Genomic DNA, 25831 nt, shown 5'->3' with positions numbered 1-25831 from the left:
GTTGTGAATCTTACATCTTATCACTATGTTACAGTGGGTACCCCTGCCTTGAGCAGGGCTTTGTCTCTGTCTCAGTGTCTGTAAACCAGATTGGCCGTGTTGAATGAGAGTCCTCCAGACTGGTTGGCATGTGGTCTATAGGCCCATCTTCTTCCCCCTTTCACTCGTTGATTCTCCGCTCGCATATCTGAAGACAGCAGCTCTTCCATGGCTCCTAGAGATGTATTGTGACACAGGGGATGAGGGAAAGGGCTGCCAAATGGATCCAGGGATGAGCTAAGAGAAGTTTCCAAAGGAGGCTACAGAGAGAGGGGGAGAAGGGGAAGGGGGATACAGAATTAGGATTCACGTGGATAGAAAAAGCAGAGGTTAAAGAACAGAAATAGTGTGCTCCTACATCATATCCTATTGTAAGTCTGTCTCTGTTAATGCACCATGATGTTTGTCCTGTGTGCCTCTTGTCTTGAACACACATAAGTCTCATCTAAGAGCCTTTTCAAAGCATAAGTATGAGGCTCATAACCCTCCTGAATCTGTATGTGGCACCGTACTCCCCCAGACTCCACTGAATTATCAAGCAACCAGTGTGGCTGGCCTCTCTCTTCATGTAACACGCTGCACTCAATCATAGAGCAACAACCTCTATAACAACCAATAATTTAGCATGAAACACTGGCTGACTGAATAAGTAAGAGAATAATGGTAATGCATGGAGATTGCTGTAAGGTTACAGGATAGGCCTACAGCTAGATTTGTAATATGTAATCTGATGTGTACAAATCCTAGTGTGCATATTTCTACAATATTATTCGACTGTGCCGTTGAGATATACACTGTGGTTAATGCAGGCATAGCTTCACAACAAAGGGCAGAAATTATGACATTAAACTAATCAGCATTTACTAATAAGCCTTTTTTCTCAATGTCATTATCTCTTTTTCTCTCTCTCTCGAAACAACAGATGCAACCAGGTGGTTTCCCTGACAACTAGCCAGTTCGTTCCATCCTGAAACGACACCAAGTGTCAGTGGGAAGGCAGTCTTTCCTCTCCCAGACTGCTGGCATTTCAGCTCTAAGCCCTCCTCTCCTGATAGCCGAAGAAGACGCGCCACCTGTCTCTAGACACAGACAGATGTATCGCGGCACTGGAGTGAACCTGAACCAGGAAACGACAGAGAGAGACAGAAGGACAGAGAGACATTGATATGACTAGAGGCTTGTACAGACACAGAGAAAACTGCTTCTCTGATAGAAATCCTTTTAAATGAGCTCCCAATGGAGTCGTCAGAGGCTAGGTGCAGCAGAGGAGGAGAGGCGGATGGGAAGAAGGGGGTGAACAGCCACCGGGCAAAATCTGCGCTGAGGAGAAATGACATGTTCCTCCTTTTCTTCCTGTCTGTCACGCTCAGAGTTTCATTCATATTCTAATTCAGAGCTACAGTTCAGCTGGCAGACGCCACATGGAGCTCTGAGTAAAGCTCTGCGAGGACGGATGACATCCCAGGAGCGTTTCAGAGGAACAAGGTTGCCAAGACAGTCTCCCACAGCAACCAAAGTGCTGCCGACAACATATCTTTTGAGGTGGGGTAGGGGTCAAGGGTTGCATCAGGGTTATTCACATCTTCATCATGTTTCAGCCAATTATATCTGAAACGTGGCAGATGGCTACACACAAAGGCATAGGCCGGCTTTGATGAAAATGTGATGTGTTGAGAAGGAAAGAGAGAGTTTATTATTAAGCTATACCAACAATCAGAGGCGGGGAAGGAGAAGGAGGGCAGATCCCCCACTGGGCTCTGATCTGAATCCTCCCTCCCAAAGCTTTCCAGATGTTACAACAACCGCAGCATGGTCCACACTGCCCTGAGACAGCTATGGCTCTGAGTGATATAACACAGCCTAGCCTGCTGAAAATACATGAAATACTGTAAGTGAAGTGCCTAAAAACCCCCCAGAAAAACAAGACTCGGTAACTTTCCCAACCATGAAAGGGTTATGTACAAGAGGAAACATAAACAAGAGACTGTGAAATAATGCAATGCAAACTATAGCAGTCAAGGTTGAAGTGGTGGATATATGTGCGCATTTGCATTCAACTTTGAAGTTCGAATTTGAATTTCCACACTGCATGAATTTTTCAGCTGTTAGCGACGTTAACATTTGAGTAAGTTTTGTTATTTAACCATGACCTGAAACTTTGCCCAAACTTTAAAGTGACACTAACACAAACATCTATGTCTTTGTGTTTCAAACACTCTCAAAAAGTTTATAGTTTGTTGGAGTTACAATGGATAACAAAAGTTTGTCAGTTAAAACGCATCCCAGCACTGATGATGTGTATATCAAAACTTCTCCAAACATCACAGGTATTTAGCCACGTTTTGGCAAAATCATAAATATTTTCAGTGCAGCTTAATCAAATTATTGATTTATTTTTAAAAAATGTATTAGCCTAAACTTCACTCTTTGCTCACCATTTCATGTGACAAACAGGTCCAGTTTGCCACATTATTCTTTGGTTGTGGAGAAACTTAATTTCCCCCAATAGAGTCTACAACAAATAACCTGAGTTTGTGCTCATTTCATAAAATGTTTGCTGTATTCTATTCATTCCTTTGCTGTCTGCTGTCTCCCATTCATCAAATGCACAAAGCGTCTGAAAGTGTCTGAAAGTGTCTGAAAGTGTCTGAAAGTGAGAGTTGCTGTGCTGTGTGTTGTGTAAAACATCAAATTCATAAAATCATTCATGTGTTCTATGGTGGTGGTAAAGACGATGCCAGTGAGAAATATCCAGCAGACAGCTTTCTCAGAGGTGATCTGATTAAAATATATGTACGAAATGTTTCTGTTCACTGAGGAAGGAAAGAATAGCTTAACTACTGTTAACACCTAACCTTAGAAGTGAAGTGAGAAGGGACACTCCAGCAATGTAGTATTGCACTTCCATAATGTTGGGGACTTGCGAGAGACAGATTAAAAAAAGAACAGTGAAAGTTGGTGTCATGTAAGACATTATTGACAGGCTGAGTAGTCCTCAACGCGACAAGTAAGCTGACCTTTATGTGTAAAATCAGTGGAGTGCCCCTTTAATACAAATTTAATTCTGCTGTTAAATCCTTCACCTGAAATCCTTCCATTTACTAATCAAAATGTCAGTGAAACATGGAGATCATCTACAAATACACCTTTCCACATTTTCCATGGATTCCACAAAACAAACACTCTCTCTTTAAGTGATGCTTTTTATGAACTCATACTCTCATTTTTTTCCATGGTTATTGTGTGGAGAACAACATTTTCAACGATAATTTGCAACAGAAGTAATGTGATTCCATGTAGAGTGTGAAATGCTATTACAGTGCTTTGAGCAAGTGAGCCTGCTCCAGACAGATTAGCATTCAGCGGAAAGTAGGGCCCCACAGCCAGGGAACGAAAGTGCTATCAGTCCAAGCTTTCTTTCACTATCCATGTTCCTTCATTAACCTCTTTGGCAGTCTCATTTCTTTATCTCTGTGATCGGTCGATTTCATCCCCTGTATTTTTCTCTATCTTTTAAACATCTCACCTCCAATCACAGCTCTGTGTCCTCTTTTGTTTTTATCGCTCGCTATTCTTCCTTTTCTTCCCTCCTCGTCTTCAAATCTTGTCCTTGAGGACACAGAGAGAGCACTTATTGCTTGTAAAGGTTTAAGAAATGACTGAAGAGAGCATCTTACAAAGCTGCAGATGTGAATAATACAAGAGTCTTGAAAGGGTTGTGTTAAATCGCGCTATCATGGCTCAGATCGGAGACAAACTCACATCAAATTCCAGCTTATTCGTATTTTCATCCTCTTTTCAACAGTTATTGTGAGATCAATATTTAATTTTTGGTAAATCCATCGGAGATGAATCACACCTGACAGGCGGTATGACACACGGCGCCACTAAATCACACTAGAATTGTAAATGTATTGGGAGAATCGTTCAGGGAGAGTAGCTGGAAGTGTGTGTTACGCTGAGTGGAGTACAGTGTGAACCAAAACAGCCTGTGCTCTGCTTCTCAAAGATGAGCATGAGAGCAAATCCTGCAGGTGCATTAGCTCCTGTGTGACCAGCTCTTTCTTTCTCACCTCCAGCCCCCATGCTTCCAGTCCACCATCACCATACTTCTCCACACATATCATCTACCATTTGCCAGTCGAAATATCAGCATCTTTTCCCTCCCACCCATATCAATGTGTGAGTGGAAGAGTCTACAGCCATGCTCGTAGTTCTGTGAGGCTGCACTCGGGCACAGCAGCATTGAGCTAAATGCGAACCTCTGCATGCTAACATGCTCAAAAAGACAATGTTAAAATGCTGATATTTTGCAGGTATAATGTTTACCATGTTCACCGTCTCAGTTTAGTGTGTTAGCATACTGACATTTTCTAGTTAGCACTAAACACATATAACAGCTGGGGCTGCTGGGACTTTCTTTAGTTTTGCAGGTATTTATGCAAAAATCAAACTATTAAATTAAATAATTAAAACTTGGACCTCTTGATGGTGCTGTCACTACATTTCAAAAAGTTCTTACAATTCATGCTGAGGTGGGGCATGATTTTCTGTACCAAATGTCATGGCAATCCATCCAATAATTGTTGAGACATTTCACTCAAACCCACAAATATCAACCTCATGGTGTCACTAGAAGAAAAGGCAGGGGATCACAAATGTCAGTAGTCTTCATCCTCAGGGGACCATCAATGTCATAATTTACAATATTTCACTGGTTAAGTGAAAAGGTGGCGCAAGAGGAAAATTCAGGGATTATAGTTGTTAAGATTCATCCTCTCGAGAACATGAATGTCATGGCAATCCATCCAGTAGTTCAGTCTGGACCAAGAGTGGTGGACCGACCTAGAGCCAGCTAGTTTGGCTAAAGGCACTTGCATGACTTTAATGACTTTAATGCCTTAAATGAATGAAGTCTATCCATAAATAATGTTAAGTTGTTTGAAAGTATAGGCTGAGACGCAGAGACACGGGTTAGCCTGGCAGTTGCATGACCTTTGCTGAAGTGTCGGTTGTCATGCTGTCGATAATGTCATTTTATGGTAAACTGTTTTTTTTAATCTTCCAGTCCACACTCAGACCTTCATCACCTCTGCCCTCATCTACCACCTTCTCACCACCTCATCAACCCCCCCCCATTATCACCCCTTCAGACACTTCCCGTCCAGTCCTACCTTTATCACCTCTGAATACCCTCCAACCCTGTGAACCTCAGGTGTTTTATGAGGCCAACAAATTAGCTTGCCCTTATAGCATAAAGTCAGAGCCTGCTGAACTGGCAAATTACATTTGCATTGCTCTATTAATAGAAGTGTCCAACAGCAATTTAATTCTTTCTCCTTACCAGTCAATTGCATTCCATCTCTCAAGTTAATTCAGAGTGATTCAATTGCTTGATTGGCATTAAATTAAATAAAAACACAACTCCCACGAAGTGTCTAAGCGGAATGAGCTAATATGATAAGAGAGGAAACAATAAATTAGCACAGAAAACAGTGAGTTTGGGTGTCCTGGTGATCCACTGGTTAATGGCACATGTAACTGTGACATCCCTGGTTTGAGTCTGGCCAGGGGGCTTTGACACATTACATCCCCATTTCTCCCTCGTTATGTTTCCTGTCACTCTCTTGTGAAACTTCACTAAAGCCAAAATGCCAAAAGATAATCTCGAAAGGTAGAGATATTCAGGTTGCTTAGCAGTGCTGATCTTTTGTATCACCACCAGCTCAAAGAAAGGGCAGTTTGGCTTGTGACGCCTGTAGTTTGTTATTTTCATGAATAGTGTTTGAAAATGCTTTGGATGAATTGATTACATTTTTAAATGTCGTCAGGAGCCCATTCATATGACTGGCTTGGTCTGTATAGATCACAGGGTTGCAGTACTACGTTCCTTATCTTTTATATCACATCTACCTCTTTCTGTCTCCCTCTCTCTCACACCACACTTTTCATATTGCTGTGGGGCTGCGGAGCTCTCACAAAATCTGTGGCTCCATATGCAGTTGATGTTGTGTCTACAAAAAACACCTTCAGGTCCCAAAGGTGGGACATGGAAAGATTAAAATGGGCATCAAACCCAGAATTATTTATATAATTTCTGTGAAGCACTTATCTCATAGCAGACTATAGTGAAAACACAGAGACAGAGAGAGAGAGAAAAAAACAGTAACCACACAGCAGCATGAATGATCAGAAAATGAGAGTGTGAGCTTGTCAGATTGCAAAGACCACTTCATTTACTGAATGTAACTGGTGATTGTAAGAGCCCTTGCACTATCAGTTCGTAATGATCGGTTGATTGCATAAACAACTTCATTGCGCTGCCTAAACTGGCACAATATTCTATTTTGGTCACATGCACTTATGTCAAGGGAGAGTGGATCATTTAGAGCAAATGGTTGTGCAGTTATGTTTTATTGTCGCAGAAAAGGGTCCATGAATAAGAAGAGAGCAGTTTGAATACCGAATAACTAGGGAGCGTATTGGAAACAAGTAAAGCAACAAGCACGTTGCAGTTCCTCTTAAAAGCTGCGGATCCCCTCTCATTCGAGACATGAGCTCATCCAGGATGCTGCTTCTGCTGAATGTAGGTCATGATCTTGAAGATTATGGTGCCCAAAGGAAAACCTGAGTGTAATAGCTGGAGGGCTCTCCGTGCATTTAGCTCTGAACACAACATCATGAAAAACTTGTCTGTCAAATCATTAAATATGCCTTTATTAGGGTGCAATGTCATTGAAGAGTTAAAAAGAAATAAATACATTTGCAACACTTGAATTTGGATGACTTTTCTTCCGATCGATATCCCATGGAGTATATATTCAGGTCCCTACAGGGAACATTTTGTTGCAAAACTGGAAGATATAAACAATCTCCTGGGAACATTTGAAATCTAGTTCTAGAGAAAGTAAATTGTGTGGACATTTCACTTTGATGACTCGAAGTCATCAGTGAACACAGAAAACAACCACCTGCAACAATCACCACGACAGCCAAAACAGTCTCGCAAGAAGCAAACCACGTCGAACTGCTGAATCCACGTCGGCAGTGATTGACTGAGCCAGTTCATTGATGGCTGGATAATAAAAGTGTTTACCGGAGCCATCATTCAGAGGCAGGGCAGCAAATCAAGAGCCTGCATCAATAAAACCACACACAGCCACAAACAATTGCACTACGATGTCCAACTCTGCGTATGTCACAGCAGGCACGCATGGTCTCAGACTGCCTCCTTCCAATTTGGCCAAACCCAACTGCTCTCCACCTGTTTGTCAATTTCTTCATCTTTAACTCTCTCACAAAAACACAATTACTCACAGAAACATGGTTACTCACACACACACACACACACACACACACACACACACACACACACACACACACACACACACACTGTCTTGTTACTTACTTCTACTAAGGAGCTGCAGATTGCGGACCTCTTCTCTGACCTGCAGCTGGAGGACTTGTTGGAGGACCTCCTGCCTCAGCGTCTCCTGGACGATTCCCATCCTCTCCAGCTTCTCCCCGTTCAAACGCAGCAACGCCCGCCCTGCCAGGAGGAGGGGTATAATGATTACACCTTTCCACAAGATTATTATCATCAAGAGCTGAGTGATTTCATTTAGCCTGTGTGTATTTGTCATTTCAGTCAACCAGATGGCAAAATAATTTCCAAAAGAGCTCACTGTGAATGTGTAAAAACTGCAAAACACGATCAAGCAAACTTAAATTCGCTCCATATGGATACATGATTAAATTTACCTTGGGGTGTTAACCTAAACTACAGATACAGTTGCTTTCCAGATAGATTAAACTTCCTGGTGTTATTAGAACATCATTTTTAATCACCAGACATCCCCTCCTAATAATGACTCTGTATATAAAGGCCATGTGCACCCCTCCGAAATGCAGCCCTTTCTTTAAGGGGTTTTCACATTCTTTTCCTCCCATACTTCAAGCACATGCATTTCACAGGGGCATATGACTTTAAATGGCCATGTTGTATGAATGTGAGGGCCTACAGCGTGTGTTTGCAACTGTATGTTTGACGTTTTCTGTGCAAATATGCACATAGGTGATTTTCTATCTAATTTCCATGGCTAAGGTGTTTATTTCCTGGTTCCTGCAGCCTTCCAGTTAGCAGCAGTAAAGAGGCTGGCATGGGGAGGATTGCTCAGGCTGGATGTTTCCTGTGGCTGAGCTTTACTACAGAGTTTGGCGGTTAACCCTGGGGACACACACATTTAACATACCATTACCCACAGTAAACAGCTTTTACAACCAAGCTGCGCTCACACAAACACAAAAGCAATATGAAAAACTTAGACATGTGTGTGTGGTAATACAGGCCCGCGCGCACACACACACACACACACACACACACACACACACACACACACACACACACACACACACACTGTGTTACAGGTTATTATGGGAAGGGGAGCTATGTCCTTCACCAGTGCAGACGGAAGAGGAATCCATCATACCTGCAGCAGCTCTGTACGATGCCCAAATCATAATTAGACTCATTACTCATGCAGCTCACTCTCCATATCATTCCATTCATTCCCATTTCCTTCCCGTGGAGTACATCCTCTGTCTTTCTCTGTTTCTGTACAATATCAGTGCATAATGTATGTACGGCAGAGGAGAAGACCCCCAAGTTGTGTCCGCATGTATGTACAGTATGTATGTACTTCATACACATAGCACACACACACACACACACACAGACTCGAAATGTAGATAATGGGCCACAATCATTAAAATGAGTTTGTTTTAACTTTATTTATCCACAGCAGCTAATAAGCATGTCTGTCAGAAGACTCCGGGAGAAGAAATAAAAGAAGAGAACAAAACAAAAAAGAAGAAATGGTAAATGAAAGTAGAATGTCCTTTGTCCCTTTTCTGAGCCCATGAAATATAAATAGCCTTAATAGGGAGTCAGTAGTCATATTTCATGAAACAGGCTGTAGGGGGGAGAACAGATTTGTGTGTAATAGTGTGGTAGACTGAGGTAGGTCTGTTGTGACCCTCAGTGGACCCAAGCCTGGGCTAAGTGCCTCCAAAACCACCTGTAAAAAACGAATGTTACGTGCCCCAAGCCAAAATACCACAATACTCTTTTGGTGATGTCAGTTGTACATGTGAGCCTAGGGGTCGGGTTATGCTCTTAAAGAGTGCGTCGTCTGACCACACACGAAGGCAAAAGTGTTTATAGCTGTTTTGAACAGCCGCACTCAAAGGTGGGGTGAAAAGCCGAGCTGTCGTAGAGAGAAGCAAGAAGCCATAATTGTTTAAATATGGAGATAACGCCGCACATTTTCAGACAACGTCTCCTGTCAGGCATTCATCGACAAAAATAGTTGTGTAAAGACTGAAAAAAACTGTCAAACACCAACACACCTGGCCATTCTCTGCGTGAATTTGGTGTAAATGTTGGTTTTCGGAAAGTTATATAAATTGTCAGACGCAGCCCTGCCTTGTGAAGTTGTGGAAGGAGAGGATCTCCGAAGATGATCATTCCAGAAGCATTTCTATGGATGTATACTGGCCCCTTAACATTTTCATATTCAACTACTGCGATACTCTTTTTTTTCCCGGTAGTTTATGTGGCCGGACTTCTAGACAGCCTAGACAGCCCCTGTTTTCACATGTATGGCTCAGTTGACTCATCTGCCGACTGATGCACCCTCACAAATGAAACTGCAGCTCCATCCATTCCTATTTCCATTTCCTTCTTTTATATTACTACCCCACTGTGCATACAGTGTAGCTGTATCTCTGGAGGTAAACCGCAATAAGATTTCAGCTTGAAAAATACATTTGATGAAAGTATCGAACGTTTAGAAAATTCAGTATTGAATCCAATCTCTCAGGGTGGTACTGAAGTAGAAGTCAGATTTTGATTATCATGACGGCAATGGTTTGTGCTTTGACCAGTTTCCTCAATCTACAGGGATATAATTGAGGAAACACAAAGCTTTGTTAAAGTTAAGCGACTGATACTTTGCAGGCAGCAGACTACTGAACATTATATCAGGAGGCAGCAATAATTATTTCTCTTTGAGATATGATATAAAGCTCTCACTGGAGCTAGGCGAGCCAAATGATGAGAGAACTGTCAGCCAGTCCTTACAACCAGATGAGCTGGAACAATACAAACAACAGCTACCTCTACTGTGGGCAATGCTCCACTCCCTGGTAGACAAAACCATGGCAAACCAGTTAGCTTTCATAGTGGTTCAATGGATATGTGTATGCACGCGCGCGTGTGTGTGTGTACGTGTGGTTTGAAGGCAGATTATTTACTTTTCCTCCTCTCTCTTTCTAGCACATAGAGTGGAACAACCCATTTTGTGTGAGCACAACTATCTTGGGGATACAACAACAATAATTTTCCATTTATTTTGTGCAGTTTCAGTAATTTCTTTCTTTACCCACACACACTTCTGTCTACGTGTACACACTCAACCTCTTCACTCCATCTCCCCTACAGCCCTCTTGTGTGTGCTTGCCAACAGCAGTACCAGTACGTCCTAGAAAAACCACTGCCCTTGGTCTATATATATGTGTGTGTGTGTGTGCGTGTGTGTGTATAAATGAGACAAAGCAGATGAATGGAGCTCAAATCAATTCCCCTCAGACAGACTTAATACAGCTCCTAATAATTGCCTGCAGATAGGGAAAGTAGTGCTGTCAAAGGGAGAAAAGAGACACAAAAACAAAAGCCGTTTCAATAGAGATCGCTTCTCTCAATTTGGCTTCAAAATAAATTGCTTATTAACGATGTCTGTGAGCAAATGGGAAGCAGCTCTGCCTTGGCTAGGACAATAATGACACTTAAAACAGTCTGAAAAGCAATCCAAGAGGGAGGAAGGTAAAGACTTCCTTATGAAAGAACAACCTTTAGATTAAACCTTTGATAGTAGACCAATTCACTCCATGCTGTCCCTGAAGGCCTCGACTGTGTTCCATTTCTTTCAGCTTGTACATGCAGTAACAATATGTAACAGTATATAGCCCTGTAGCCACATTCACTACTAACTTTATTTCACTTTCAGTATATATTGTACATGCTGTATGTTCTCCATTCTATCTGCCTCATCTGTAATTCACACCTGGTATAAAATAGTGAAATACATAAGGATGTTTTACCTTGATAAGGAAAAAAGAATATTACTGCAAGGTGTAAATTCATGCAGCAGGAGCTGAAATGCAATCCAGTCTGCGAGACCACATCTGAAGGTGGTCTAGTTTGCTTTATGATCAGATCTCAGTCTGCAAATGCAATCTACACAGCTTGCAGTCATGATAACGTATCTGTACATGAGCTAAGGACAGCAGGTACCAGTTTATGGACAGTCAGACAGCTGAAGTCTTCCAACATGCTGACCTATAGTAAGTTTGCTATTTCTTATCACAGTGCGGACAGAATGTAGAAATAAAAACACCTGGTTTGAGTGCAAGGCACTGGATTATTCTCATCTAGTTACAGATAACGTTATTGGTACCAGGTGAAAACAGGGCCACTAAATCACAAAAACACCATGCCACCATTTTCACCGCCAAGCATTAAACTTTTACAATCTGACAGAGTCGGGTGTAATCTGACCCATTGATTATACTGTGCTGCAATTGCTAGTACTGCTGCAACAAAGTCTACAGGAAAGGTGGAGGTAGTTTTCAGATTGTTTACTTAAAGCGACACACTTACACTCAGCAATTTTGCTGCTACAGCCTTAATCAGTCTGGTGGGACATATAGCTTTTCGTGGCTAATGTTAGCACTTTTGATATTCATTAGTTGTTGTGTAACGATATTGTGCAGCGTGACATTATTGAGTCAAAGGTCACTGACTTTAAGAATCTTTTTTACCCACCATTATCCAGTAATTGCCACTTCTGGCCACAGTGGCCGCTGTTTAGCAAAAGTTGCATAGGATCGCTTTCAGTAAAAGTAATAATGCCACAGTGTGAAAATACACATTTACAAATAAAAGTCCTGCATTCAAAACATTCTGTAAATGCACTTATTACGCTGAAAAGCTCCTTTCAGGTACAAATCACTACAACTATGATGCACTTATAAAAATAAGAATAACAATCAATCTTAGTTTATCATATATTTAGCATGCAAAACCCTAATCTGACTAACTACAGCTTTCAAGTAAATGTAGTGAAGTACAACATTTCTCTCTGACATGTAGTATAAAGTTGCACGAACTGCAATATTCAAATAAAGTACAAATACCTCAAAATTATCAAGCATATTTGCCATATATTCATTCTGTTTTCTGGAAGTGGATGAGCAAGCAACGCGTTTTGAGTTTGCTTCATCAGGCTCGCGTGTCAATTAGGAGAAGAAATCACATGTGCGATATGAGACACTCAATTCATCACAAGCTCCACATACATTACTGTGCGTTGGAACAGAATCATAACCAGCACCCATCTGAATGATCTACATCTTGTCTGCTGCTAACAATATTAGAAATAAAAACAGACGAAACAACAAAATGAATATAAGTATGACAAAAGCTAGCATAAATTTACACACAACTTAAATGTAAAAGCAAGAGACACTGAAGAAGCTACACTGATCTCCTCAGGCAGCTTGTTCCACTGTAATGGTGCCCTTACTGAGAGACTGAGAGAAATACAATTACTTTTGGGTCACTGAACTAAGATGATACAGACACAGAATCCATTTCTCGACTGTTGGCGAGATCCAACATCCTTCTGTGCATGAAAAACGCAATGAATTTGTATGTGGATCATTTATTGACGTCAATCTTTGATGCAGACCATATGCATCAACAACAAAAAGACATATTCACTCAACATTTGCACAAGAAAACACAGGAGCTAATAACCCAGGCAAAATTAAATCCAGCTGGACATCAGCAAGTGAATACATAAGGGTAATTGGATGTGAGCCTCTCTCTCTCTGTTTGAGAATACATAAATAAAAATGATCAGATCAGAGCTGCTGTAACTATGACTGTGGCACCATTGTTAACCCTGAAGCCAGTGTGTATGTATGTGTCTGTATGCTTGTGTGTGTGTGTGTGTGTGTGTGTGTGTGTGTGTGTGTGTGCATGCAAATGTAAGTGAGTGGTGGCTGACCTACGGCTCAGAACGGCAATCTGTTCTCTGAGAGACACTAAAAAAGAAACTGCTCTACCGTCTGCTCTGTCAAGGCTGTGGAAGTGTGCGAATGAATGTGTATCTGCGTGTGTTTGTGCAAGTGTCTGTGTGTACGTTTGTATGCACCTGCTCACTTGTGTCTATTGGTGTTGTGGTTTGTGTGTGTATGGATGCATTTGTGTGGGCTTGCTAACAAATGTGTGTGTGTGTGGGTGGAGGTATTGTTTGAACTTGAAATACGATAACCCACCATTTTTTCTGCAGCTTTCTCTTTCTTCTCCAAAAATAGGCTGCACTCCTTTCGTTACCTCACATGAATGCCTTTTAAATCTCCTTTGGAGAGATTTGGGTGTAAACCTGTTTCCAGTTGAAAAAGCTAAGCTGTGGAACCACGGACCTAAAAATAAAACTTGTGTGACATTTGGTAAGCCTTTTATGGCACTGGTTTGCAATGTCTTAGTCTACAGATGCATCACTGCTGTGCTTATTAAAAAGAGCAGAGGTCAATGAAGATATAAGCGTCATGCAACAACATCTACAAGACCACTCCGAGGTCATTTTTTATCAAGTTTGCACTGTTAATAGTTGCAAAGTAGAACATTTTCTCATTAGAGCCTAATAAATATAACAAGACACACATGGTTTCAGTAGGAAATGATGCATTGTCATGTGTTGTGTACAATACCTGTGATGGCGTGATGGGAGAAGGCCTCTACATAGGTTAGGTAGTTGTGAGGACAGTGTTTCTTAAGCCACTTGCAGACGTCCTGCTGAGTCCACAGCACCACAGGTTTGGACAGACTGGACAGAGTAGGACTGGTGTGATAAACAGTGAAGGCTTCACCAGGACGCAACTGAAACACACAAGAAGCAGAAAGCGTTATATAAACCGATGCATTCTTGCATGTCTGTGTGTTGGCGCTGTATCAGCAGAGACCGAGCCATTAAGTGTGTGTGTGTATTTGTGTTTTAATGTCCTGAGGTACTATATGACGCAAGTTGGAAAATTGCTTTTTTATTGCTTTTTTTTTCTTCTTCAGATAATCACCTTGTAATTTGCTCTAGCTTACTTAAATATGCAACGTGGTGGATTTTCTCATTAATGTGAAATTAGGTGGGATGGTGCGTTCTAATGCCACAGTTTGCAACAAAATCCCTTCTGGTAGTCTGGTGAATCACACATAGAAGATGTGCAAATAAAGTCACGTAACAGAAAGCAGCTTATTAAGGGAATGTAGCCTGCAGGGTTATCTCTCATGCATCACGGATTCAAGCCAAAAAATGTACAAGCTACCTTCAACCACTTAAAAAAAAATCTGAAAAGGTTATAGTCTTCCCTTGTGTGAAACAAATAAAATTCACATAATGAGCTCAAATGTAACCAAATTAACATAAGGTTTAAAAGCTTGTAGGCATAGAAGGGCAAACAGATGCTGTTCGTCTGATTAAAAGGAGCACCCAGTTTTTCACCTTTCAACCCTAATTTAGAGCGACAAATGTGAAGCTGCTATTCCCACTGCATCACCACATTTTCTCACGCATTATTTAAATTTTGTGCAATTTTGTGCACTTCACCCGTCAACAGCATACCTTGATACAGTAGTTACATTTAATACATTATTTCTCCCAGCATGGGTTGGGCAGTATTGTCGGAGGTCATTTTTTGTGACAGCAGTACCTGCATTATGCAGTCAAGTCCGCATTAGTGTGATTCTGTCATCTTTATCTTTCTACTAACTACGTGGAAAACTCATCTTTATTCCTCTCATACTCAATTTCTCTCTCTGTCTCCTTCTTCGCACACCTTCCTCTGACCCCGAACGTTGTCAAAAGTGTTTCTTTGTGTGTCACGGCCATGTGCAGGGAGTTAATGTGGACATTAATAAAGTCACAGCCAGTTCATATAGGCAGAAAACACAGCCGCTCCTTGTCCCCTCAGCTCTCTCGCTCTCTTGTGGGACTTACTCTCATATCTAATCCATTCATTCATGCTCTGACTGAGCCAACTCCACAACAAAGGCTTTGGCTGATATTCAACAGAAAAACACAGAACTGCTGCCAAACGTTCCACTCCATAACTGACTGCATTTAATGGGATTATGTATGCTGAAATGTCATACACACAAATGCAACTTGCACACGCTCTTGTAGCTCAATATCCAATGTTCTCCACGCAGCTTTTTTGTTAATGATACATAGACCAGCTCCCGGAACACCTTCACATCTCAATATGTGATGGACACATGTTTTTAACTATTTGCATCTTTGCCTGCTGCTGTAATGAGATCTCCTCCTGTCAATTTAAGCAGCAATCAGCCCTATCAAGTTCTGGCTGGTCCACCGGCTAAGTGTGTTCTGCTTTGTAGGCCTTAATTGAAAACATTCCTCCGCTCCAGTGTGTTTGCTCGTTTCCTAATTACACACATACTTCTAACCCAACTCAATGGAGCGCTGAAGCCATTTTAATAACCCGAATTTACTGCTCGCCCCCCATCATTAATTGTGATTGAGTTGGGAGAGGTGTGGAAGCGCTCTCTCTTGTGGATGATAGAGTGTGGACAAGAGAGGATAAAAATGCTCCCTCATCTTTGGATGCCCATTACGTCGTCCTGCAGTTAAACTGCAATCCTGCTGATTTAGTCCCAATCATCTTTACAATCCTCATATTGACATAGTTGAGTTAATATTGGAGTGAGTGGGGGCTGCAAATGCCTGGAAAATCATAAAGTATGGTAACTTTAACAAGACAAATACATCGTTGGTAACAGGGCCTGCTGTTTATACTTTCAGGACCAAACAGGAAGGTCATAATCCTACGACCTGGAGGGCTGAGAGGCATTTGATTTTTTATGCTTATGAATACGCTAACTTGCTTTCTTGCAGAGAGCTAGAAGAGGTGATCCCACTCTCATGTCTGTACAGTAAATATGATGGCAGCAGCCGCTTAGCATAGCATAAAGACTGGAAACGGGGGGAAACGGCTGGTCAGGCTAGTCTTGGACAGAGACAGGCTAGCTGTTTCCTGTTGTTTCCAGTCTTTATGCTAATCTAAGCTAACTGGCTGCTAGCTGTAGCGTCACACTGTTTTAAACTACACACAAAATGTTAAACTATTCCTTTAAAATGTGGCTCCATAGTACATAAAGGATCTTTGGATGGGAATAGAGATGTTAAATAGGATATTAGTGATAAGGGTGCTTCGGCTTTTGCTTCTCAATGCTTATTGTTTGTGTAATTTATGCACATTCTAAATAAAAAATATCATGGGTCATGTCTAAAGCAGGGACTGTGAAAGTGTTTGACATGGAATTGAAGAGGATTGCGTTACATAACAAAAAGATTAGATAGGAAAGGGAGATAAAATTATGTTAAAATTATGTAATTTTGGAGAGTCACATGTTTACAGGAGATATACACAGGCAACACACACTATATACTTCAGGATACGCCACGGCCCATTTTCCTAATATTGACGTACCTCAACTTGACTATGATAAATCAGCTGTTTTATCATAGTTGTAGTAGCAACTATGATAAAACATGACAACGTGACTACTTCTATTGTCTGTATGGTGCGTTTAGTGTGTTACGGGTATCAATCGACCCATGTGCTGCCGATGTAAGTTGCTTGTCTGACTGGAGAGGAGAGCAACAGCAGATTTCCCTGCTGGCTCCACAACCCACAACGTTAAAACATAAATCAACACTATCACAAATAATGCAGTTAAAGATTCAGTTGGCATATTCATAGTAACCCAGGGACCTGTACATTTTCATAAATAGTGTATATATGCTCCCAAAAAGATGACCCAATAGTCTGTAATAACTTGTCTTTAATAGTGACTAGCTTAGTCACTATTAAAGATGATATTGCATCATCACAGAAGAAATAAAATAAAGCACTTTAGATCAACTGAGGCATCATTTAGTACCCATAACAAATCAGGGAAACAGATACGGACCTTTGTGTATAACTTATGATTCATTATTGAATATTTCATGACTTACATTTGCTGACATTTATATAACTGTGCAATATGTGTCATGAAAAACTGAATGAACTACATGGAAGACAGAGAAAGATGACAGACGGAGAGAGGGGGTGAATAGAGACAAAGAACGACAAAAAGAAAGAGAAGTGCACGGGGGAGTCGGATACTCTTTGCGTGAGTAATGGCCTTCATCATCAAGAAGCCAGACAGAGGGGAAATGGAATGATAGCTCCCCATCATCCCTCCTTCTCTCTTCTTCCTCCCTCGCTCCTCTTGCGCTGTTCTTCGGCCATCCATCAGACTGTATCTCCTCTGGCCGGTTCTCTGTCATCCCTGTTCACCCTTTACTGCCTCCCCCACTCCTCCCGAGACCTACTTCTGTCCAGCGGGAGGAGCTCCCTCTTTCATTACGTACAGGAGAGGAGGGGGTGGGGGGTAGTGAAGGCATAGGCAAAGTGGAAGCTGTATATGGAGCGGAAGTCTAATGAGAGGTGGAGGACAGAGTGGAGGGAGAGAAAGAGGGGGAAGGTAATGGATATGCAGTGATATGTTGTAGTCAGCACCAAAATGGCTGGGACAGTAAGCCAAAGTCAAGCATATTTAACTGTTCAGTCCTGTGTGTTGCATAAAGAAATGACCTTTAAGAAACTGTCCAACATTTTGGGAAATATGCCTTTTTGACAGTTAGATAAGAAGATTGATACTACTATCATGTCTGTATGGTAAATATGAGGCTACAGCCGGGAGCCGGTTAGCTTAGCTTAGCTGGAAACAGGGGGAAACAGCCGTCAGAAGGTAATAAAATACGCCTACCAGCACCTCTAAAGCTCACTAATTGACATTTCACAGGATCTTGTTTGTTCAATCTGTACAAAAAAAAAACAATGTCACCATGAAGCAACCAGCAGAAACTCCAGGAAGTCACTGCACCCGCCCAAGAAATAGTCCTAACCCCCATAAAACCACAACAAGATATAAAGTGTTAATTAGTGAGCTTTAAAGTCAGGGTGGTTAGAGGAATGTAACCCTTGTACTTTGCGGCCATTACCAGGCTAGCTGTTTCTTTATGCTCAGCTATAAGCTAATTGGCTGCTGGCTGTAGCTTCATATATGAGATGTACAGATATGAGAGTGGTATCAATCATTATGGAAATGGTCACACAGACACCTAATAAATTATAATAAATTGTAATGAACTAATATCTTATTTTTAGGTGTCTATTTAACAAGACAAGTTCTGTCTGTGTTATTCCTCGCCTTCCTGCTTCCTCACATCCTTTTTCCCTTCTCACTCCACACACTGACTTTTGTCTCTGCAGCTCTCTATTGATCATTGTGTTTGTACCCTCGAACAGCTTATTTGTCCTTCCCTGCTTACTTTGTTCTATCATGTCTCTTATCCCCCCTCTACTTGCTCCTCATAAATTTTATCCTCTGCCTGCCTGACACCCCCACCCCTCTCTTGTTTCTCTCTTCGATCTTTCTTCTGCCTTTACTTCTGTGCACTGAGCTACTTTTTGTCCATTTAAGAGCCTGTGTTTCTGTGTGTGTGTGTGTTTGTGAGTGTGTGTGTGTGTGTGTGTGTGTGTGTGTGTGTGTGTGTGTGTGTGTGTGTGCATGCCCTGCCTCTCAGTGTAGCTGAATCAGGGATTAGCTGAAAATCAGGGGAGCGTGGGGAATCCTTAAAATTCACTCTTTGTGACCGATAACACCTCTCTTCCGATGCCTGCCTCTGCCTGTGCACATCCACTCCCTGCCTGAGATTGATCAATGATGTAACACCAATTAGCAGTACAAATGTGAATGTGTGCGTATGTGTGTGCGTAATTGAGTGAGTGAATCTATGTTTTATAATCTGCACAATATGTACTGCGGCTCACACCTACCTTTCCCTCTCTGCTCTGCATCTTTTCTTGCTGTCACTTCACTTCTCCACAGGATACTAAACACTCCTCTTTTATCTTCGCTGTATGCTCTGCTGTCTAACCTAACAACTCTCTCTTTCCACCCCCCCCACCCCCCATTGACTGTACCAATCTATCTCCTGTTCTGCTGTCATTGTAGTATCAAATCTTCAATCTGTCTCTCCAAAAAAGACCCTGACAGATCCTGACACATGATCCTTCATATCTCCTTTCGCACCTCTCTCCTCCCCACTTCTTATTTCATCTAATCCTTCATTCCTCTCCTTTCAGTAACACTGAATCCTCCCCCTTGTCCCTGGCAGTTTCTGTTGCATCATTTAGCACTCTTGTGTCTCCCAATGCTCAGTCTAGCCTTGTGCATACGTGTGTTTGAGTGTGTCATTGTGATTCTGAAAATGTTTATATGTGAGCTTTTCTGAGTGTCTACTTGACTGTTCCCGTGGAAGAAAGTGTGTGCGGGTGTGTGAACTGTCAGCCTCTGTTAGCTTCGTACAACTCCGCCTTCGGTTGTCCTCAGGACTCGGAGTTTGTAAATGTCTTGCACTCATGCGAATGTGAGCAAGCTCTCAGTGGGAGGACAAAGGGCCAGATGGGATTTTCACAAAGCTCTCTATTTAGCATGAGTCAAACATGTGTCTGGGACAGGAGCAACACATCACTGAGAGGCAGGACAAGGACAATACAGGCTAAAGCATTTCTGCCTCACTGCCCTGCAGCTCTCTTATTTTGCTCTCTGTGTTTCTGTTCACCACTGCATCATCACTACACCAGCGCAACCATCAGTGACAGTTACAGAAAACGATTCATATGAGGTTTGTCTGACCTGCCATCTTTGTCGTTAAAGTTTGGTTGAGTTTAGGCACATGAAAATACTTGAAGACTAAGTTTACAGATAGTCAGGGTTACAGGAAACCAACAAAATGCCAGTGCTGCCTGTTGCAATGACACGTGATGCAAACCACGGCCTCTGATGTCCAAGTCAGACACTTTGTACGCTCAACCACCCACCTGACCTCCTCCCTAAGAGGTTTTGTGGCAGTATAAAAACATCACGCTACTTCCGCCCTTCCTCCTGAGAGAGGACAATCATTATTTGCATGACAAGAGGTCACTTGTCAGAAAAACACAAGTTGTTTTCAGGTTTTGAACAAACCACCCACGCTGTCGTTTTTCTGATGAGGGCAGAAATCGGTGACAGCTGCTCCACCGCCCACATTGGCCAAATTTTAAATGAATAAAACAAAACAAAAATTCTTCTTCTTCTTGAAAGAGAATATGAGAGGTAATCTATTTGGGTGATGGTGTTCTATTAAAAGGCCAAACATACTGTAACTAAGAGTGTACAGCTGTGCTCCTGGCTCTGTGAGGCTGCACTTAGGCACAGCAGTGCTTTGAGCAAATGCTAATGGAAGCATACTAACATAATGACAATGCTAGCATGGTGATGTGATGATGCAAGCGGGTGTCATGTTTACCATGCTCACTACAGCGGAGGGTGAATGCCATTCATTTTGCAGGTTTTTGGTCAGAAAGTATTTTTACCTGATGATGGCGCTAGATGAAAAGTCAAGGGATCATCAAAGTGATTAGAATTTATTCATTCATTTTCCTCTGGGCACCGTGGATGTCTGTACAAAATTGTGTGCCAGTTCATTGAATAGATGTTAAGGTATTTCATTGGTTAAGAGAAAACTTTGACTCACTGGTGGCCCTGGAGGAAAATGAATTGTTGTAAAGATATTTCAGTCTGGACCAATGTGCCGGACTGCCAACCACAGAAAAGATAAAGAACGCAGATAAATGTAGCCTACAATATACTACGTAATATATGCGTCTGGAAGCAGCGAGTAGCTTAACTTGTTATGTGACAATATAAGCTGTACTCACAGGATGATGCATGCATGTTGGTGAACATGATAACATGGATATATATGTCATACATAGCACCATACTGACAGTATGTTGATGTCACTGCAGTAGTGCATATTTAGTGGAGTTTGGCATTAGTTTAATGGCATTGTGCCATTAGCATTACCAAAGCAGACAACAACAAAAGCAGTAACTAATGGTGGATTCCTTATACTAATCCAATTGGTGGCAAAGATAAAATCCAGGGTTTATCTTAATTTCTTTACAAGAAGTGGTAAAAGTTAGACGGCTTTGTGTCCTATATTTGTGTGCTTTCTCTCTGTTAGTTCACTGCTTTGTGTTGTCAGCTGAGAAGGTCAGCCGCTGTGTTCTGTAATGAGGAGGGAAAAATAATCACAGGCTGGTCTTTCTCGTTCGCCCACCCGGCATGGCAAATTAGTGAATAAGGGCCTTACTTCCTGTAACAGGCTTGGTTCTGATATGGGGAGAGGAGGCGCAGTGGCTGCTGTTACTTCCTAAATTGTGTCTCTGTTATTCCACCTATTCCCCAGTCTCATCTAAAGGTTCACCCACAAGCTGTGTGTCAGACAGCAAAATGAGCCACCCACAAACCCCTCCCCTCGCCCCATCTGGCTACCCAAACAACAGCCAATTCAAGGATGGCACAGAGGTTGCGCCAACTACACAATGAGTCATTATTTGGAAAAATCCTATTAGCAAGATAGGTCTGCATACAGGTCCACCTGCAGCAATGTAACAACACAAATGAGAATATAACCTCTATTTTAACAAATCATTTAAGCTCTCATTGAGTCGGTGGCTGCCGGTGTGGGGTGACATTATTTCGCCTGTTTACAGTACAAATTAACTTGTTTTAAGTGTAGTTTTTTTTTTTTACACCTTCTACTGCAGCAATCAGCCTTATTCTGTCTTGTTTTAAGACACTAACCATCATTTCCAGAAAATTACTGGAAATTTCACCCATATGTAGGGAATAAATGAAATCATACCACCTTGTTGGTATCTTTTCTTTCTTGTTTTAAGTAATAAAAAAGTGACAAATGCTGAATATCACATTGCATGTGAAAAAAGATTTTTGCATGTGCTTTGGGAATAGGTACATCTGCATCCTTTTATGTGTCCCTGCAAAAATTAGATGGGGACATCTTTAGTATTGACAGCCATGTTTGTGCATGTATGAACATGAATATATATCTATATATCTAAGTTGTCTGTCCTCCCTGCTGTTACTATTTCTTGTCTCCCCTGACTGTCTGGTCTGCATCAACACATGAGTTTGCATAGGAGTGCACAATGTGTTATATTAGCTTTGTTAAACAGATAAGGAAGATTCCCCAGGTCCTACCTTATATACAGAAGCTGAGCTGTGTTTCACTTAACTGGCTCCCTCATTAAAGCTGATGTGTGCACAACCAGTGTAATGGAGAATAATCTAATCATCACTCCTGAGAGAACTGGACACACAAACATAAATCCACACAACCCACACACACACACACACACACACACACACACATGCACGCCCATACACAGATTCTTGAAATTACAGATGCACAAATGGACAATGAAAAATATTTTGAATGCACCGACACACACACATCAGAAAGAGCTGGACTGCTCTCCCAGTTGTTGAATAATGTATAAAGAGGCTGGTTGCCACAATGAAATGATAAGCCTTACTTCTCATGGTATAGAGGAGGTTTAATTATCCAGTCTCTGTGTAATCACATGGAAACAGCTTCCCACTCGTCTTTTATTAAGCCTTTTATAGCTTTTATAGCTGAGGGGGCACTCTTTTATGAATTATTGAACAATCTTGCAGTGCATATGTACATCTAACAGCCTCACAGCAACAAACTTTCTTAGAGGCAGTGGGGAGACTAAACAAATGACCTCCACAGGGCTATCTGCTCTCTTTAATGTGAGGAGTAGGAGCCAGGAAGGAGGCTGTTGTGTCATATGCTGTTTTAGGTCAAACACAGGCGGAATGCCTTAAAATAGATTTTTTTTCCCTCTTTGTTTTGCCTCTCTCTGGTGCTGCACAGATGGGATTCCATTTTGCACAAGAGCGATGTGTGGAAGTAAATGATGCTCTGGCTGCTATGCTTACATTAAACTGTACCAAGCATGCATTCCTCACCAACCAATCAGCACTGAAATTACTTTCATATCTGGTGTTTACACCAGTCACTTCTGTTAAAGCTGTTACACCCATCTGTGGACTCAATTTGATTTTTAGGCATACAGTATAGGACAGATAGACTGTATATTCCTGAGAGAGAGAGTCTATGCAGTATATGCTCCCTTGTTACATCACCACAAGTGAGGTACTTGTTCTCATACCACTCCTCCGTTACATAACCAGTTTTCTCTCTGGTGGTATCTACCACAGGCTCAGGTGAGACCAGCCAACATCATGTACAAGATAAAACAATTAGACTTCCTGTTACCACTGAGACTTGACAGCTTGAGATGCAGCACTGATGCACTAATGGTCTCTCTTGTCTCTGTGATGATAACAGATTATCTGCTACAGTGTACATATGGTTTTTTCCTCCCCACCCAAGTCAGGACAGCTTCAGAACACCACTCGTTCTCTCATATAGTTAAAGAGACTGCTCTGAAAATACACAGCTTTTATAAGCTACCAGTTAATTCACACTGGACGATATTAAATTACGGCAAAGCTCCCCTCAAGGGAAATAATGTTTTCTTAACTAAGCCACTTAAAAAAAAAGATCAAACTACTTCATCAGAATATTTTACATACCACTGGGAAGTAGTTTAATACAAAATCATACAAGTGAACCACACTATTAATTATAACTTTTGTTACAACTTAAAATAAGTTATGTTGTACTTCAAATAATGAGCCAGATATGGTCACAATATTTATAATGCCTAGCAAACATGTATATCTTATGTGATGAAAATGAAAAAGAAAATTCATCATATCTTTTTAATAGACATGTGACTACAATCTTAAATGGTTCATCTCGTATGATGAGATAGCTTTTAGTGAATTTCACCTTGCTTCAGTTTGTCAGCTTTTTTGTGTTATAGAAGGTGTTCTATATCTTCATATATATCGTCCTATATCTTCATCATGCGCTGTTTTATCCTGGGGGACAGAAAAACCTTTTGATTTCCTTGAATTGCTCTAAAAAGTTGATCACAAATGAAAATAAAAACATATTACTAAAAGCTAAGGCATAAATATGAAAGAAAATGCTATTTCATTTCTTTCATTCATATCCAAAAATATCAATTCCAAATGATGCCTTAAAAAAAAATAAACCACTGAAAACACTAGCCAAATGTGGAATCGGCTGAACTGATCCCAAGCTACTGTAAAATGTGATTAGAGTGGAAACTACCTTTTAAGATTGTGGAAAAAATGCGTGATTTCTTTTCCTAAACTGCTGTGCCCAGTGGCTGGAATTTATTCCTTTTGAAAAATCTGAAATCAGTGACAGATTATGCGCAAGCATTTCACAGCAGATTGCTTCACTAGTGAAACCGAATATGGCTTAGGCCTCAGAAGCTTTCTTTCTCTTTCCATGTCTGTTATGGTCCAACCAGCCCAATCCTGAGCTCTCTCTTGTTGCCTGAACAACTTATTTCAGCGATCTGGAATCTGTTTTCGTTAGCGAAACAACACATTTGAAAGTCATTCACATGCAGTGAAAACACTCCTCCACACTGCCTCTGGTCCGTCTTTATACCTGGATGCCCTCTGTGCCGGGCTGCTGCAGGAGTTTGACGGTGCGTGTGTGCGCTGTCTTCTGGCCGCGGCCGTCGTGCCAGGTCAGGTTGCTGCCTCCGGCGCGACGCGGCAGCTGGTAGCTCAGCTCCTCAGCAGACACCGTGTGCTCCAGGGAGGCACGGCAAAAACTGAAGCTGGACGCCGCTGAGAGGAGAGAAAGGAAGAAGAGGAGGTGAGAGAAACGAGAAGAAGTAACACTGATAAGCACTCACTTTGTATTGTCTTTGTTTAAGAGGTTTGCATACACATTGTCTATGAACTGAGCAACAGGAACACCAAAAAAAAACAAAAAACAAATAATTGATAATCCTCTAAGAGCTTAACAGGCTGCATTCACTCCAGATTACACGCTTTGTGTACTGACTCTCATGCATCTACAAACAGATGGCTGTTTTGGTGATGGTGGTGGGCAGCAGTGCTACTCCACTGTGATCTCCAATTATGCTGAGTGCATATTCACCGAAGCAGCGCATGATTTTTGGAATTGTGTCTCTCTTGGTAGATTAGTCCTTGATTATTTAAATCCTTCATCATGAATATTTGATTTCCTTTCTTCCCTCTCTCTGTCTATCCTTCCCTCCTTTTTCCCTCCCATGACTGGCTGTTATCTGTGAGACGGCGAAGCAGACAAGTTGTCAAGTCAGGGTCAGAGGACAGTTCTGTAAGAGCCACAGGGCATCTTCTGCAGTTCACATCGAGTTAAACAGGCTACTGTGCTGTGGTTGGTCAGCCATTACTCCCTTTACCTAGGCACTAATTTATTAGTAATGTGAATGATGAAAGAGGATTTGACGGCACATCAGCCAGACACAATGGAAAGGAGACGGAGCAGAAAAGGTCAAGGGAATACATGAAAGGAAGTGAAACAGAGAAACAGGCACTTAGGTAAACTGGTTGTTGTCAGTAACACAGTTTTTTTAAACGCTATGTAAATAAGAAACCCATTCCTAAGAGGTTAAGAGAAATCTGGTTAACACACAGCTAGATTTGGGCCAGAGAAACCTGATATTTGGTGAATCATGTTTACACCATTTTTCTAACAGGGCTTTTACACGTGTGCGTGTGACC

General features: G+C 41.6%; 1 protein-coding gene across 1 annotated transcript; it reads right to left on the bottom strand.

The window, feature by feature from the left end:
• Positions 1-276: 276 nt before the first annotated feature.
• samd10b (sterile alpha motif domain containing 10b) lies at positions 277-25236 on the bottom strand. The gene is made up of 5 exons (XM_070909842.1): positions 25146-25236; positions 24723-24907; positions 13876-14044; positions 7448-7588; positions 277-299 (listed from the first exon to the last, which is right to left on the bottom strand). Exons 1-5 carry the CDS (start codon positions 25234-25236, stop codon positions 277-279), a joined length of 609 nt encoding a protein of 202 aa, XP_070765943.1.
• Positions 25237-25831: the final 595 nt, after the last annotated feature.

Source organism: Enoplosus armatus, chromosome 8 (assembly GCF_043641665.1).
Source record: "Enoplosus armatus isolate fEnoArm2 chromosome 8, fEnoArm2.hap1, whole genome shotgun sequence".
Taxonomy (NCBI): Eukaryota; Metazoa; Chordata; class Actinopteri; order Centrarchiformes; family Enoplosidae; genus Enoplosus; species Enoplosus armatus.
The sequence above is the reverse complement of the archived record's forward strand: the minus strand, read 5'-3'. Positions and strand labels throughout refer to the sequence as shown.

Coding starts and splice junctions, on each gene's coding strand:
- samd10b (XM_070909842.1), bottom strand. CDS start 25,236: ATGCGCTGCTTCGGTGAATATGCACTCAGCATAATTGGAGATCACAGT. Junction 24,908..25,145: donor CATCACCAAAACAGCCATCT/GTTTGTAGATGC, acceptor CTCTCCTCTCAG/CGGCGTCCAGCTTCAGTTTT. Junction 300..7,447: donor TCTGCAGCTCCTTAGTAGAA/GTAAGTAACAAG, acceptor CTCTCTCTGTAG/CCTCCTTTGGAAACTTCTCT.